Raw genomic sequence first — 18,345 nt, forward strand, 5'->3', positions numbered from 1 at the left:
ACCTACCGGCAAAATGCACCTCCCTTCTGATGGGAATGAAGCAGCTTTTAAAGAAATCAATTGAAGCTATTTTCATGACCAGCAGGAATCGGGCTAAGGGAGCCCGGTTCCTGCTGGTCATGAGAACCGCCGGGAACTATGTGGTTCCCAGCGGCAGCTTGGCAGCAAGCCCACTTATGGAGCCCACCGCTTAACGCAGGTTTTGGGCATGAGTGCACCAAAAAAAAAAAAGGGTTATCAGATTGTATGTCTGCAGCGGCTGCTTGCAGCTGTGGCAGGCACACTCGGGGAGGGGGCTCCCAGAAATGCACTGTGCACTCATGTGGTACATTCCTGAGGCTCCGGGGGGTGGGGGTCGGGCACTGCACCACGTGGTGGCGCTTCCCTTCCCCTGACCCCCAGAGCTGCCAGGCCAGGCGTGGTCGGATGGCAAGAGAGCCGCTGCTTGTTTGCGCCACTGATCCACCCGCCCAGAGCCCTGGCTGCGATCGTCTGCAGGGAGGAAAGCACTTTTGGACTTCCTCCCCACAGAAGGTGTAACCTCCTCATGCAATCATGAAGATTGCTTCATTGTGTGCTCCATATGAAAGGCACGGTATTGTCTTTCTTTAAAAGCAAATATCTCATATGATACTGCAAGTAATGAAAGCATGGACCACACTCGTTTCCCCCTGACTTTAGCCAAAATCAAAAGGCCCACTCACACGTTATGCTCAACACTCATATGAGTATACTGCATACACAGGTACACTTAGTCACGTTATGCTGAAAACAGATACAGAAATACACTTCCTATCTGTACCATCAATTTGAAGGGCCTGTATTCAGGTTCATTTTAAATGTACACAGATACAGTCATTCACACAAATACATGTGCATGTGTACAGATAACTGTACACTCGTACAGCATAATGTCTGAATCGGGCTAGAGATTAGTCTGTACACTTGTACACGCGGTCTGTACACAGGTACATGAACACTCATACACTTGGTCTGTACACTCATACATTGTTTGTGTGAATGACTGTTCCTGTGCTCAATTTAAAAGTGAACCAGAATACAGGCTCTTCAAATGCATGGTACAGATAGGAAGTGTACTTCTATACCTGCATTCAGCATAACATGTGAATGACCGTACCTGTGTACAGATCTGTACCAGTGTACACTGTACACTCATATAAGTGTTGAACATAATATGTGAATGGGCCTTTTATATTATTCTGTTTTGCCAGTGTCCCACAGGATGATATTCTCTTGGGAGTCAATAGAACTCTTTCTGATTGGCTACTCCCATCACATTTGTACTAGTACTTCAGCAATCTTTACTTGGACACTCTCAAGTGAAGCCCTGTGAACAGGGGCATATCTAGGGTGGGGCAGGCAGTGCATGTGCCCTGGGCACCACTTGAAGGGGGGGTGCCATTTTAAAAAATTAAATATTTTGAAAAAAATGGCTGCCAAAAATAAAATGGCCACCGTGCATGCTCAAATGGCCTCCGTGAGGCCCTAGGCCATGCCAGGCCTTGCAGAGGCCATTTGAGCATACGCGGTGGCCATTTTGTTTTCAGCAGCCTTTAAAAAAATTATTTTAAATAATGGCCACCGCACATGCTCAAATGGACCCTGCGAGGCCCTAGAGGCCAGCGGAGGGAAGTGGAACCTTTGCAGACCCCCATGGCCTTTAAGAAGCCCCCAAAGGGGCTACAGGTAATTTTATTTTTTTAAAATTATTATTATATAAGTCACTGTACACATATTCAGTTTGGCACTATGAATCAGGGCTTGTGAATACTGAGCTGAAGCTTATGAGCTAGGATTGTATTCATTTGCTCTTACTTTGCTTCTTGTAAGAAGTGCGTTAAATGTGAGGTCTTAATAATATGGCTATTAATGGTGAGTGTCTTTGAATCAGTGTGAAATCCTTAGTATTAAGGCCCACTGGGAGTTTTTTGCTCTCTTTCTCATTTTAACTGTCTTTCTGAAATACTAGAATATATTCCAAGCAGTAACACAGTTTACTCTGCATATCTTTTAATTATTTTCAGAGTATCTGGGAAAAGTCAAATTCTCCATTTATTTTTAAAACTTATATAATTAGTGATGCTACAATGCACAGTAGAGAATTAGACAGGCACTTCTGTTTAGTTTTCCAAGAACACCTCCACATAGTATTTGGGTATTTCATGAGCCCCAGCATACTGAAATTTGTCATTTTCCAGCATTTTTTGGTTTGGAAATAGTTTTCAAAATATTAAAAGATTAACGAGCTTGACTTGTATTTTTGAGCTGATATGATGGTAAAGTTATCTGAAAGATGGGTGTCAGATGTTTGGACAGGGGGCGCAATTTCAGTGTTTGCCCTAGGCACTATTTACCCTAGATATGCCTCTGCCTGTGAAGTTTCTTGTAGCACCCTGGTGGTTCAGCAAGGTCCACAAACAGCAGAGTTCTGGGATGTTGTGGGATAAAAACCATCAGCTGTTAGCAAAAGCAACAGGGCATGGCCAAAGTCAGGAGTCATGAACGTAGTCCATATTACAGCCAAACCAAACATGGTGTGAAATGAATCACTGTCCACTTGTGGGTGTCATATGTATTTTAAAACAACAGGGTCCTAATCCAAATCAGGCTGCAGCTAGAATTGCTGACTTTCCAGCATTGAGGCAGTCCTGCCCACTCAACTTCCACCCAGGGAGCTGTGGTATCCCCCCCGCCCCCAAAGAATTGGTGCCCTTGGTGACCACCTATGTCTAGTGGATGGGCTAGCCCTGGTGGAGAGAGAGTTCAGTACCAGGACAGCTGAAATCTCTAGGGGAGATGACCCAGCACCCCCTGCACACATGATCTCATCTAGCCCAGTTCCTGGCTAGGAAGAAAGCCAAGGGGTTGGCCTGGCTCCTGGATATCTATAATAACCAACAGTATTGATGATAAAATTCAGCCATCCCAGGTCCTTGGGAAGGACTCGATGTCTGGATAAAACAAACCAGTCAATAACACCTTTCTGACTGTGTAAACAAGAAATAATATAGGCCACCTCCAGGCTCAGAAGCAGGATGCCTCTAAATACCAGTTGCAGGGGAGCAACAGAGGAGAGAGGGTATACCCTCACCTCTTGCCTGTGGGCTTCCCAGAGGCATCTGATGAGCTTCTGTGAAGAACAGGGTGCTAGACTAGATAGGCCTTAGGCCTGACCCAGCTGGGCTATTCTTATATTCTAATAATAAATGTTATCGTTGTGGGCTAAGGCAGGGGTTCTCAGACTTGGTTCCACAGATGGATCTGTACTACAGCTCTCATCATCCCCAGTCACAATGGCCAAGTTGATGATGGGAGTTGTAGTCAAACAACATCTGTGGCCCCAGTTTTGAGAGCCAATGAGCCAAAGCACCATGTAGAGTCTGCTGAATTGGCTTCCATGTGATAAACTAAAGTCTAGGCTGAACTTGGGCATGCCTAGCTTTCTCTAGCTTGCACCCATTAACTCTACTGAGAAACCCGTACAGTGCTGAATTCTTTCAAGATTCTAAAAATAGCTTTCTTATAAGACAGACCGTCAAAGGAGCAAACTCTTAGGCAGCCTAAACTGTCAGAGGGCCAGTGGGAGTTGGCAGAGGTGCAGAATTGACTCAACACTCTAATTATATCTGGAAACCCTTACATTCATAATCAGAAAAAGTGCTAAACACATGTGGGCTTGTGTTATTTAGGCTTCAGACAACCTCTCCTCACTCCCAGGGGTGGGTTCCTCTATCAGTTCCCCAATCTTGTAATGGGGAGGCTACACTTACACTAACTCCAGTGGATGCTTCAAGTTCAAACCATTTTATAAAATCTTCTTACATATGCAAAAACTATAGATGTTCAGAGAGAAGGCTGTAAGGAGGCTCAAACAGTTAGGGAAGACACCTGATTATTTCCCAATATCTCCCCTTCCTACCGACACAAATGTGTAGGTAAATCTTGCCAGGGCAATGCAGGTATCGGCTCCTGGGCAGATACACCATAATTTACCCACTCATAGTCTGGGGACTGGCAGACATAATAGTATCAGTGGTGATTTCATATCTAGTCTATTTTCAGGCAAGACAAATTTCATAATCAGGAATCTGGAAATAGAGGTTGCCATCTGGAGAGGCAATTCATTAGCATGGCATAGATCAGGTAAGAGAGGGTGTGGGCATAACACTCTCTCTTACCTGGGAAAACAGGGTGGCAGCGTTGAAGCAGGGAAGAACTGGCTTGCTTGGCCTAGTGGCCAGCAATAGAATGTCTGTCCTGTCCCAGAAGGGTTTAAAAATGGCTCTCAACCAATCAGCTAGGCAGACTTGGAGCCAATGCAGACCTGGGTGACCTAGCCAGCTCCAGAAGAGCCAGTTCAGTGCACATCAAGACTTCCAGGTTGAGTGACAGTTGATGCTTCTACCACTGTACCAAAGAATCATGATCTTTCTCAAAGAATCATGGAGGCCCCCAGCTATCAGTGAACCCCTGTCTAGGTTGAGTTCCACACCCCACGAAGTCAGATTCTGGGTTTTCTTATCTTATATGCTGCCCTCTTGAAAGCGGCTTCACACATTACTTTATTTGATGCAGAGATGTCCATCTTGGATAATGCAGGAATCAGCTTTATAATCAGAAATCTGAGTTATGTTTTCTTAAAAATAACTTGCACATCCCTCAGACATGGCAAGGTACATTTTTTCTCTGACACAGTGACCTGTTTCAAAGGATGCAAGAGACTATGAGGTCATTCACACAAACGAAAACCGTGCTCTACCCAGTCAGGGGCGTAGCTAGGGGAGAGGAGGCCCGCATTTGCCCCTCTCTCTGCAGCCCCTCAGAGTGAGGGAGATAATGGAGAAAATAGGGAGGGGTGGAGCTGGGGGGCCCTCAGGATCTGGGGTGCCCTCTGGAGCTGGAGTGCTCGGGTTCTTTGAACCCGTCCGCTCAATTATAACCACACCCTGCCCTGACCCAGATTTAAGAGCTGTGTGTGAGCCCAGTTGTTGGTTGTGTGGATTGTGTGCAAACAACTAGGTAGGAGGAGGGAGAAGTGATTGTGTGGAAGCATGGTAGGAGGAAATTCTGGGCAGTTTTTCCTCCTATCTTGCTTCCACACAATCAGGGAGCACACACAGCTCTCAAACCTGGGTAGAACACAGTTTTTGCTTGTGTGAATGACCTCTATGATTTGTTGGGTCGTGCATGAGCAAGAAAGGAGCAACCAGTCTGCGTTCTCCCTCATGCCCCTCTTGTCTCTTTCTCCCCCACATGCCTGACAGAATCCCAAGCTCCCTGACTTGTTAAACCACAGTTTCCTGTGACATCCAAACTGGGAAATTGTGGTTTAAGTGCCAGAGCTGCCTGGGTCCCCCCAGGGCCTTGGTGCTTCAATGGGCTCCTGCACTGCAAGGGCTGGAACAAGATTCATCATCCGGTACCCTGCAAACCCTTTTTTGCCCTGGGGTCCCAACAAACCAGAGAGAGTCCTGTTAAGTACTCCTGACATACAAACCAGGATATCGAGCCAGGGCCAAACTGTGGTTTGGGTTTCTAATCTTTTTATTAAAAATATTTTTCACACCATAACATTAAAATAGAAAGAAGGTAGCACAGAAAATTGAATTCATTAAGAATGAGCGATGTATATATCAGGCAGTATATAAATATGATAGATAAATAAATAAACATAAACATAAGAACATAAACATAAACATAAGGAGAGCTGGTCTTGTGGTAGCAAGCATGACTTTGTCCCCTTAGCTAAGCAGAGTCCACCCTGGTTGCATATGAATGGGAGACTAGAAGTGTGAGGACTGCAAGATATTCCCCTCAGGGGATGGAGCCACTCTGGGAAGAGCAGAAGGTTCCAACATCCCTCCCTTGCTTCTCCAAGATAGGGCTGAGAGAGATTCTTGCCTGCAACCTTGGAGAAGCCGCTGCCAGTCTGTGAAGACAATACTGAGCTAGATAGACCAAGGGTCTGACTCAGTATAAGACAGCTTCCTATGTTCCTAAGCCCTGCTGGATCAGGCCCATGACCTATCTAGTCCAGCAGCATTTGGTCTGTAAGGGGTGCCTAGCAGGGCTATCTCCAGCTTGCATGCTGGGTCCAGGGCAAGAATGGTCCATCATTATGAATGGGTGGTATTCCAGCTCTGCCAGAAGCCTATACTGTTTTCCTGTAATGCAGGGTCCCTTAAACATGGGCCCTTAGGCCCCACTAGCCTCCCCTTCAAAAAGCCTGGTGCTTAAAACAAGGTTTTCTGGTTCTGATGTAACATAAATGGTGGTTTAACAAACCAAGAAGCTCTGCATTCAGCTGGGTACACCAGGGGGAGCATGTCAGTTCATTGTTCCTTCCTTGATTGTTCAAAATTCAGCAGCTTGGTGCAGTGGTGTAGGGAGAGCATGGGTGGCCTCACGGGTAGCCCCCCACCCCGTGGTGGCAGTACACTCCCTACCTATCCTGATCACGCATAGAGGCCAGCTCTGCGGCAGGCACCCAGCAGTCTCCCAGAAACACAGGGGATGACTCAGCAGCCTGTGAGGAGGCTGCCCTGCCCTCACTGCTCAGCTGACCTCTGCACATTCATGGGTTCTTGGGACCCATGTGCTCTATTGCAGCTCCACTCCTAGCTTGGTGGCTGATTATTTTTCAGGCTTGGTGTAATGAAAGAATTGTATATATGTATATGTATGTATGTATGTATGTATGTATGTATGTATTTAAATTTATTTATTTAATTTATATACTGCCAGACTCCAGAGGCTCCAGGTGGTTCACAAAAACAAAAACAAACAAGAACAGCTATTGAAACAAAAATTAAAAATCTAACACATTCAAAAATTACCAAAATTAAAAAATCCACACAGCAATTAATTTTTTTAAAGCAAGCAAAAATTACAGCAATTAAAAATCTAAACCATTAAGAATTTAAAATTCAGAAATTACTAAATTTGGATAATACTCATCATCTAGATCCACTTCACACCGGCTTTAGAGCAGGCTGTAGGGTGGAGACAGTCTGGTCGGCCTGATCGATGATCTCTATCAAGGAAAGGACAGAGGGAGTATGATTCTGTTGGTTCTTTTGGACCTTTCTGCGACTTTTGACACTATCAGTCATGATAACCTTCTGGATCGTTTGGGGAATTTGGGAATCGGTGGCACTGCTTTGCTGTGGCTCCATTCCTATCTCTCTGGTAGATTCCAAACAGTGTCTCTCGGAGATAGTTTCTCTCTGAAATGAGAGCTATTGTATGGTGTCCCTCAGGATTCCATTCTATCTCCGATGCTTTTTAACATCTACATGAAACCACTAGGGATGTGCAAACAGGTTCGACGTCGAATGTGTTCAATGTCGAACCAGTTCGGTTCGACTATTCAGGGTCAAACTGAACCACCCCCTGTTTGGTCAGACCCTGGACCAAACCCCACTGGGGGTTCTTGAGTGTTTTGTGTTTTTTAATTTTTTTTTTTTTTAAAAAAAACTCACCCTCTGGGGGAGTTGTCCAATGCGGGGGCGCAAAGGTTTCCCCTCCCCCTGCTGGCCTCCCTTACTTCAGAAATCGGCAGTTCTTTGGCCGGTTTCCGTCTTTCCCCCCCTCGGCATCGTGGCCATTTTAGAGGCTGCCACACCTGTGCAATGGGCCTCTGTGTGGCCAGAGGCCTCTTGTGCAGGCGTGGTGGCCTCAAAAATGACCACATGCTGAGGGGGAAAGGCCAAAACCCGGCTGAAGAATGGCCGAAGAGCCAATATCAGAAGTAAGGGAGGGTGGTGGGGGGAGGGGAACCTCCGTGGACCCCTCCCCCTTGGACAACTCCCCTGGAGGGGGTAAGGTTTTTTAAAAAAAAAAAAAAAAAAAACACAAAAACTCGCAACCCCCTGGACCGGATCCAGGGGGGTATTCAAGGGGGTGCCAGACCGAACTGGCCTGGTCTGGTTTGTGTCCAGCTTGGACTCAAACCAAACCCGACCAGCCAGTTCTGTGCACACCCCTAGAAACCACTGGGTGAGATCATCAGGAGATTTGGAGCGGGGTGCTGTCAATATACTGATGACACTCAAATCTATTTCTCCATGATGTCATCATCAGGAAATGGCATAGCCCCCACCAAATGCCAGTCTATAGGCAGTAATGGACTGGATGAGGGATAATAGATTGAAGCTGAATCCAAGCAAGACGGAGGTACTCATGGTGAGGAGTCATACTTTGAGGGATGTGATGGGGTTGCTCTCCCCCCAAAGGAACAGGTACAGTACGTAGCTTGGGAGTGCTTCTGGACCCAGGCCTCACTCTAGTTTGTCCCCGTTACTCAGGAGCAGACCTTCTCTACAGTCACTCCTGAATCCACTCCCTATAGACATTTGTGGCTTAACATCTTTACCAGCCTTTAAAAGAGCCTTTAATGCACACTTTTTTAGCCTGGCTTTTATTAATCTCGGAATGTTTTAAACTTTTAATTGCTGTTTAAATTTTTTAATTGTGGTAATCTTTGAATGTTTTACATTGTAATTGTTGTTTAATAGTCGGGTTTATTCTGTTTTTATTGTGTTTATTTTTGTAAACTGCTTAGAGCCCTTAGGGTCAGGCAGTAAATAAATTAAATAAATAAATAAAATAGATAAACAGATAAATAAAGATACAGTTGCTTAGATCTCTCTCTCTCTCTCCCTTGCCCTCTCTGCTGAAATCCTCTCTGAAGTATATGGATTTCAGAACCTTTGGTTGTATAATTGATTTTTGAGTAGTTGCACTAATGCAGTGCAACTGAAATCCTCTCTGAAGTATACGGATTTCAGAACCTTTGGTTGTATAATTGATTTTTGAGTAGTTGCACTAATGCAGCTTCATTAGTTCATGGAACAATTCAAAACTCCTGAGAACCCAAAGTCATTAATGTAGATGCTTTCCAAGCAAGGCCAGCTATATTCATGTGTACATCTTTTGCTTATCTTGTGATTCTTTGTTTTTAAAAAAGAAGTTTCAACAACTCTGAGTGTTAACCAACATTTGGAATTTAGAATGAGTCATTTGCGTAAGCAGATTTTTGCTAACCCTGCCTTCTATTTTAGGTCAGATGCTATCTAGTTATTATCTATTATCTTCATGTCATGTCATGTCATGGCACTTTCTCTTGCAATATAGCATCACTAAGTTTAAAAGGCATTCTTATGTTAATCCTCACCCACCCCACACACAAACATTTTAATTTTTTTTTGGCAAAACATTGCCACCAACCCAGAAAAGGAAGGTATGAGGGATCCAGATCATGGGAAGGATCCAGATCTTGGGAGATATCCAGTGTGTAGGTTGTGAAGATGAGTTCTCATGGATTCTGAAACCATGAGTTCAGAAGGCTGGAGGGAGAGCCAGTTCAGAAATTGTGTCAGTTTTTGAGGCCGGGGAAACACAGAGGTGTACCACAAAATGAATTATAAGAGGCCGATTCAGTTTGCATATTTCCCGTCTATGGAAAATTTGAGTAGAGCATGACATTTCCAGTGCCCTAGGGGGTTCTGTTCTGATTTGGAGTGGATGCTCCTTCGTTGCAGATATCCCAGAGTACAACCTTTCCTCCCAAGAAAAAGAAGGAGCAATATATGTTGTCTCTGCTGCAGAATGTGTATAGGGCAGAACCTTAGCTGTAGGTTGTCCTGGAAGCAAATAAGAGGATGTGCTTGAAACCATAGACCAACCCCAAACAAGAGGGGGAATGCACATCTCTGGGTTACATTGCTACATATTCTGCCCTCCAAGAGACTAGCCAGGATGGGGCTAAAGGATGGAAGGTAGGGTAGATTCATGAGAGCCAAGTGAATTTCCTGGGGCAGAGATGTCCACATCCTTGGGGTGACCATAGAGAAGGCCCTCTCTCTCTCTCACCATTAGTCCTGTGTGGGGCAAGGCTTTCAAATCTTCCTCCATGATAGGCCCTGAGGACAGAATCTAGCTGAGTGCTGATATTGTGACTCAAGGATAAGGTAATTTTTATTTTTACATTTATATCCTACTCCAAGGAGCCCAGAGTGGTGTATATAGTTTATGTCTATCCTCACAACAGCTGGGTGAGGTAGGTTAGACTGAGAGATAAGTGACTGGTGCAGATTCACCCAGTGCGTTTCCTGGCTGAACAAGAATGTATTCATGGATTTAGATTTAGTCCCCCCTCCCCATTTTAAACTTTTATGTTTTTAAAAAATAATTGTGTTACAAATCTATTATATTAATTCTCGTAGACGTGCCTGACGTGCCTCTGTGGGGATGCATCCCGGCAACCCAGCGGATTGGCTGGGCGGTGGAGGCGCCGGACTGGCTGGGCAGCGGTTGGCCGCGTAGGGAAGTGGCCGTTTGGGGAGGAAAGGAAAGGAAGGAAAGCGGGCAAGTGGAGAGGAGAACTGAACGGACTGGGGCAGAAGGGAGGGGGGAAGCTGAGGGGAGAGAAAGTGGGGGAGCCTGGCTGGGCAGAGACAAACAGTTGGCCACTTCAGAAGATGCTCTCTAGAGGGAGGACTGCAGGAAGGAGCTGGCTGAACGCTTGGCGGCCCGACACCAGGGACTGGAGGAAGGAGGATGTGGCAACGGCCAGCAGGGAAAACACAAGCAGGCTAAAAAGCGGAGGCGGGGTGGGGGAGCACGAATGAAAGAGAGAGAAAGAGAGAGAAAGAGGTGGAAACGGAGGAGGGAGCAAGCTGGGGCAGAAGGATTGGAGGGAGGGGACTGAGGCAGAAGGCTTGGGGGGAGGGGAGTAGGAGAATTGGCCGGCCCACGCTGGCGGGCCCGGCCTGGCGACCGGTGGTGGCCGCAGACTATAGCGTTTGAGAGAGACAGGTGGCGGGGGAGACAGAGTGAGCGAGAGAGGCACGGGGGGAGAGACAGAGCGAGCGAGAGAGGCGCGAGGGGAGGGGGAGACAGAGCGAACGAAAGAGGCGCGCGGGGAGGGAGAGAGACAGATTGAGCGAAAGAGGCACGCGGGGGAGAGACAGCGCGAGCGAGAGAGGCGCGGGGGGAGAGACAGCACGAGCGAGAGAGGCACGGGGGGAGCGACAGCGCGAGCGAGAGAGGCATGGGGGAGAGACAGCGCGAGCAAGAGAGGTGCGGGGGGAGCGACAGCGCGAGCGAGAGAGGCGCGCGGGGGAGCGACAGCGCGAGCGAGAGAGGCGCGGGGGAAGAGACAGAGCGAGCGAGAGAGGCGCGGGGGGGGGAGAGACAGAGCGAGAGAGAGAGGCAGGGGGGGCAGAGCGAGTGAGAGAGCTGTGGGAGGACCAGCCAAACAAATTCTCCCAACTAACTCCAAAAAGGAAGTGAACTACCGCACAGATGCTCTGTGCGGGTTCAGCTAGTTATAACAAAACATCAAAAAGCAGCTTGTGATAGAAGAGAAAATTTTCAAATACTGCCCTCCATGAGACACCTATGCCCAATTATAACAATGCCCCTAAATTAATGCTTCCTCAAATATAGACAGACTTTGCCCTATTAATGCCTGAGTTCAAGCATATGCTGCCCTGACAGTTGCCCATCCACACACAAATGTCCACTTCTATTCCAGCTTCCAATATGCCAAGATTGGTAGTGACATCCAAACTGACCAATTTTGGCATCTTCTGCCCTACTTCCATCAGAGAACCCAGCCATCTATAACTTGGATTTGAAGTCAGTTTCAGATGTGGGGTTCCCTGATGTAAGCAGGGCAGGTGATGCCAAGATTGGTACATTCAGACATCATGTCCAGTCTCAGCTGGAATGGAAGTAGAGCAATGATCATCACTATTCTTCAAGTCGGGGCCACGTTGGCATAAAATGCTTCAGTGTGAGAGTCATTCCCCACTGTACAGACCTCCACACAGTACTGCACTTTCCTCAGTGCTGGGAGGGCCCTTTAAGAGAGAAGGAGCCCTCTCTTAGCAGCTCTGTCTGGAGAGCCCTGGGAAGGGCTACACTTCCCAGCTCTCTGTGCATGCCTTCCAAGATGATACAGGGGCTCAAGAAGGCTCTGATTCCCTTGGCAAAGCGCAGTCCTGCACAGTGGAAATGGTCTCTTCCATACGGTGCCAGGGGGACTGTGCAGAGTATTCAGCTTTGGCCAAAGCTTCACACAGGCCCAAAAAACAATTAGTCAGGAGGCTACACTTAGGGCTGGTGCAGGGCACCAGTGGCCCCCAGGCCTTACAATGAGGTAGAGGCTCATGGAAGGATGGATTAAGCTCATGGAAGGATGGATTAAGCTTGCACCAACCTCAGGTGCCACTGTATATCTGAACCTGACTTAAAAAAAATAAGGCAGCCCATATCTAGAAAAGATAAAATGGAACTTATCTCACTGAAATTGTAGAACCTCTCATTAAGGTTACTAGAAAAATTAAGAATATTCATATTGTTCTCTATTTCGATTCAAATGTTAAAGATAATCTGCCATTTTTTGCCTGCTTTCCTTTAGGAAAATAAGCTTATGAGATCATCCGGTTGTGTATGTGTGTGTCCCTCTGTCAACTTCACAGTGCCTGGTCCAATATGAACCAAATTTGGTACTATTGCAGGGACACATAGTGATGCCTTGATGGCGTAGTTTGCGATGATTTCATCCACCCCAATTCAAGATGGCAGATGTGTGGACATTTGAGGAGCAAGTGGGCTAACTTGTGAACTGCCTAATCAATATCAACCAAATTTGCTACAGCTGTAAGGACACATGGGGACACCTCAATGATGAGGGACACCTCATCATCATAGTTTGTGATGATGTCATCCACCCCAATTCAAGATGGCAGACACATGGACATTTGAGGCACATGGTACTGATTGGAACTCAATTTGGTACCGTTTTGGGGACACGTAGGGACACTCCAATGGCATAATTGAATGAAAATTGAATGAATAATAATTGGTGATGTTGTCATCCACCGCAATTCAAGATGGTGGACGCATGCATGTTTGAGGCAGAATTTGGTAATTATCAGTTAAGATTTTAAAGAAAGGAAAATAGGCAGATTAGTTCTTACCAGAACTTCTTGATTTTTTTTCTTCTCCCCTAAATCTCCATACTACAGATCAATGGGTGAAAAAGCAAATGTCAAGTAGAGAATTACACTCAGCACTTGGTATTCTGCCTTTGGGTCATTACTTTTCTTTTCAGTAGTTGAATGCCTTTTTTTAAAAAAATTACACCAACGAAGCATGTGGATCCAGAGCCAACTTGACGGGGTATTTGCTTTTTCTTTCTAGGGAGGATCTGTGTTCTCTCCAGTGTCAGCACTTAGCGAGGAGAAAGCACGCGCACAGGCTGCTGTTTTGGCACGTGAATCTGGCTGCCCTTCAGCCAGCAGCAAAGAGACTGTATCCTGCATCCGCCAGTTGCCTGCTAAAGTTCTCAATGATGTACAGACCAGGGTGTGCCTCTTTCTTCATTTGGGATCAGAGTTCAAAGGGATAGGCTACAGGGATTTGGAAGTCGGGGGGTGAGGGGATATTGGTCTTCATAAACCTTCATTTTGTTTGATATTAATCTTGAATTTTGAGAAGCAGTATCAGCTAACAAGAAAGCAGGCAAAAATATAATGACTGCAAATACAATTAATAGCATTATTTTTTCACCTTCTTTCACGTCCAAAGCTGGTTCTCTCAAAGTGGCTTAAAATTACCCTATAACCATGATTAAAAACAAACATGGTTTCAAACTCCATCATTTAAAAGAGACAGTACCAATTAATGATTTTCAAATGCTTCCTAAAAAGGGAGATCTTTGTCAACTCCTTGGCACAATGCACTGTTGCCTTGTGGAATTCGTGATGTGATGGCCACTAGCACAGATAGCTTTAAAAGAAGAGCGGCATATAAATATTTGTTAATAACAACAACAACAACAACGAGGAGGAGGTTGCACAAATTTATGGCAGGTAGATCTGTCAACAACTAGTAGCCCTGATAGTAAAGAGGAACCTCCATATTTAGAGGCAGTATACCTCCATTACTGAACTGTATCTCACACAATTTGCTTTGGGCATGCCTATGCATTGGCTATGCATAGCAGAGCAGGGCTGTGAATTGCCCAGTTTCTAGGTTTCCTGGAAGTTTCTGCCTCTACAGATGCCTGCCTCTAAGGGTGCTGGGCTTTCCTCCCTCTTAGTTGCTGCTCTATGGCAATGGCCACTTATTGCTTTCTGCCACACCTCATTGGCTGCTTCTGCTGCTGCTACATGAAGAGGACCCTTCCCCAGGGGCAGCCCAAGACATCTTTGTCCCTGTGGCAAGGTGCCAAATGCTACGTCCCTTTGCTTTTTTCTAGCAGCAGTGGTGGGAGGCAGGTGAGGTGGTGGGGGCAGCAGTGGTGGGGAGGCATCCTGCCATCCTAGTGGTGGCCCCACAATCTGCTCCCTGAGGACACTGCCTCACCTTATCTCATGGAAGGGCCGCTCCTGCCCTCCCACACTGTCCCTTCTTCCACCATTGATTATCTTTCTACCTGCACTGCAGCTCCTGGCTATAAGTGGACCATTTCAGTACTGGAGTCCAGTGGTCGATGGAGCCTACCTCCAGGAGCCTCTCACAGCAGCCCTGCAACGTTCTCAACCTCGCAAGGTGGATCTGCTTATCGGAAGTGCCCAGCAGGACGGGCTGATCAGCCGAGCCAAGGCAATTAAGGTAAGGTGGGAAGTTATGGTTAAAAACTGAAGTGTGACCACAGCTGTAGGGAAGAACATAGAAAGGTGCCTCATACCAAGTGAGACCATTGGTCCACCTAGCTCAGTACTGTCAACACTGACTGGCGGTGGCTCTCCAACATTTCAGGCAGGAGTCTATCCCAGTCCTATCTGGAGATGCTGCCAGGGATTGAACGTGGGACCTTCTGCATGCAAAGCAGATGCTCTACCATTGAGCTATGAGCCCATCCCCTAAGGAGCTGGTAGCAAGCATGAATTGCCCCCTTTGCTATGCAGGGTCCACCCTAGTTTGCATTTGAATGGGAGACTACATGTGTGAGCACTGGAAGATATTCTCCTTTGGGGATGGGGCCACTCTGGGAAGAGCACCTTTATGCTTGCATGAAGGAGGTTTCAAGTTCCCTCCCTGGAGTCTCCAAGATAGGACTGGGAGAAACTCCTGCCTGCAACCTTGAAGAAGCCACTGCCAGTCTGGGTAGACAATACTGAGCTAGATGGAGCAATGGTCTGGCTCAGTATAAGGCAGCTTCCTATGTTCCAGGAGACAGTGCTCACATGTAGTCACCCATCCCAATGCAAACCATGGTGAACCCTGCTCGCTACCACAAGACCGAAGACAGAGGCCATTCCTTGCTGGGGGAGTATTACAGAATTTCAGGGCATCAGAAACATGGGCAGGATAACTGAGAGCTCTATGGTTTCATCTCTATGGTTGCCATGAAGGAAACCATGCTTTTCAGATTAATTTTAATAATTGGTTTTAATAATTGTTTTATGCTACTGTTTTTATTTCTGTTTTATGGTACTAATTTACTTCTTTCATGTATTGTAATCTGTGCTGATTTTTAAATATTGGTTTAAATTTTGTACACTGCCTAGATATGTACATATCAGGCGGTATAAAAATGTGATAGACAGACAAATATAGCAAGAAACAAACTGTATGCTAATATGCTAAAGCAGGGTTTCTCAAAGTTGGGCCCTAAGATGTTGTTGGATGCATAGATGATGAGAGTTGTATTCTAACATCTGGGGACCTGATTCTGAGAATCCAGCACTAAAGGATTCATGAATCAGACATTTCCAAACATGTTCCCTTGCCACGGAGGTTAACATGCATTCTTTTTTTCACTGGCCTACTCCCCCCAGTGTCCTCATTTGATATATCCCTTCTTCATTCCTAGTCTCCTCTCTTTGCCTTGTGATGCTCTGTACTGGCCTGTTGCTAATTATCACCAATTTCATTTCTTGCCATGGTCTGCCTCTGAAACAGCAGACCTAAAGAATGTCTCTTGGTCGCTCTGAAATGTCAGTGGCAAACCACTCTTAACTTCTCCCAAACCCTCCCGCCTTCCTGTGACTTGTGAACAATAGATACCATGAATTACTCATCCATGGAAATTCCAAGCGGTGCTACAGGTATGTCTGTACTGCCTCATTTCCAGGCCAGCTGGTGCCAGCTGGTAACAGATGGGAGGAGAGCTGGTCTTGTGGTAGGAAGCATGAATTGCCCCCTTTGTTAAGCAGGGTCCACCCTGACTTACATTTGAAGGGGAGGCTACATGTAGGCACTGTAAAATATTCCCCTTAGGGGATGGGGCCACTGGGAAAAGCATCTGCATGGTTGCATCTCCCTGGCATCTCCAGATAGGGCTGAGATAGACTCTGGCCTGTAACCTTGGAGAAGCTGCTGCCAAGCTGTGTAGGCAATACCGGGCTAGATGGACCAAGGGTCTGACTCAGTAGAAGGCAGCTTCCAATGTTCCTAGAAGTTGAGACTGCCCACACTTATTCCATGTCCCATCACTGATAATCTCTGGGTAAAGATAATTTTTTAAAAAGAGATCTTATAGCAAGTCCCCCAGATATGGTTTGAGCTGAGCATCCTTTTGGCTGTACACTCTGAATGACAGATATGCATATCAGCAAATCAAATGCTGGTCCAGCCATCATTTTCGCCTCCCATCTCCCATCTTAGTGCAAAATGCAGCAGCAGTGCCTGCCCAGCATCTGCTTTTCATTGGGAACATTGGCGCTTCCTTACTTTGCATGTCACCCATTAATTCTCCATAGGTGCTTTCTTAATTCTCTAGCATCAGAAGGTCCACTCAGACATTCTTTATTTTTTTAAATTTTTTTTACATTCTCATCAAAGTTCAGGGGTGCCCAGCTGAAATTGCACCAGTCCAGGGTTGTTGTTGTTGTTGTTGCTGCTGCTGCTGCTGCTGCTACTTTAAAAGGCCCATAGTCCTGATAGGAGGAGGCATGTACATGCAAGATGAATAAGTGATGCTTCTCCATTCTGTGAGTTCTTTAGAAAAGCATCCAGGAAACAATGATGACTCAGCTTCCACTAGTAAAGTACAGCACTGGCTTTCAAATTGTGTTCCGAGGGACTCTGGGATTCCATGGAAGCCTACCAAGGGTTTCCAATAAGAAGATCTATAATGGTGAATAAGGGATGTAGTTCTGTGGTACAGCACACGTGCTTGGCAGGCAGAAGGCCCTAGGTTCAATCCCCAGGAAAGACTCCTGCCTGAAATCCTGCTACTGCTCAGAGTCAAGAATACTGGGCTAGTTGGACCGACAGTCTGATGGTATAAGGCAGCTTCATATGCTCAGATATGCTTCCTAGCAAGACTGCTTTTTAATACTCCTGAGCTTTGCTTTAAAGTGTTTGCATTAAAGTGTGCAATGGTAGAATGCTTTTGAGAGTATTCACTTCATGCTGGATGGCACAAGAAGGAGCGCTAGAAGGTCAATCTACAGACTAGGATAGGCCGCCTGGTTATGGCGGCCAAACCTGGAGTACTGCGTACAATTCTGGTCACCACATCTAAAAAAGGACATTGTAGAACTGGAAAAGGTGCAGAAGAGGGCAACCAAGATGATCAGGGGCCTAGAGCACCTTCCTTATGAGGCAAGGCTACCACACCTGGGGCTATTTAGTTTAGAAAAAAGATGACTGCGGGGAGACATGATAGAGGTCTATAAAATCATGCATGGTGTGGAGAAAGTGGATAGAGAGAAATTCTTCTCCCTCTCACATAACACTGGAACTAGGGGTCATCCCATGAAATTGATTGCCGGGAAATTTAGGACCAACAAACAGAAGTACTATTTCACACAACGCACAAGCAACTTGTGGAATTCTCTGCCACGAGATGTGGTGACAGCCAACAACCTGGATGGCCTTAAGAGGGGTTTGGATAACTTCAAGGAGGAGAGGTCTATCATCGGCTACTAGTTGGAGGGCTAAAGGCCACCTCCAGCCTCCAAGGCAGGATGCCTCTGAGTACCAGTTGCAGGGGAGTAACAGCAGGAGAGAGGTCATGCTATCTCTGTAGCTTCCAGCAGCATCTAGTGGGCCACTCTGTGAAATAGGATGCTGGACTAAATGGGCCTTGAGCCTGATCCAGTAGGGCTGTTCTTATGTTTTTATGTTCTTATGACTAAATCTCTGGCTCCCTGCCTCACACCCCTCCGGTGACCAGGTCAGGATCCCTTTCTACAGCACACAATGGGAACAATGACAGGCAGAGAAGTTCTTGATAACTGCTACAATGAATGTCCATGTATCTTGATTTTCTGTGCAAAAATCACCCTTTCAAAATGGGTTGGATCCCCTGCCAAGAGTTAAGCCATCTCTTTCCAAAAATACTTTTTTGCAGCAGCG

General features: G+C 46.3%; 1 protein-coding gene across 1 annotated transcript in view; it reads left to right on the plus strand.

Moving 5' to 3' along the window:
• The window catches only part of TG (thyroglobulin), a 240,257-nt gene that overhangs the window by 182,373 nt on the left and 39,539 nt on the right, over positions 1-18,345 (plus strand). Inside the window, exons 42-43 of the mRNA XM_053245969.1 lie at positions 13,234-13,398; positions 14,482-14,649. Of these exons, the coding sequence (XP_053101944.1) occupies positions 13,234-13,398; positions 14,482-14,649 (333 nt within the window). The remainder of the gene's footprint in view (positions 1-13,233; positions 13,399-14,481; positions 14,650-18,345) is intronic.

The sequence above is a fragment of the Hemicordylus capensis genome, chromosome 4, assembly GCF_027244095.1.
Source record: "Hemicordylus capensis ecotype Gifberg chromosome 4, rHemCap1.1.pri, whole genome shotgun sequence".
In the NCBI taxonomy this organism is placed as follows: Eukaryota; Metazoa; Chordata; class Lepidosauria; order Squamata; family Cordylidae; genus Hemicordylus; species Hemicordylus capensis.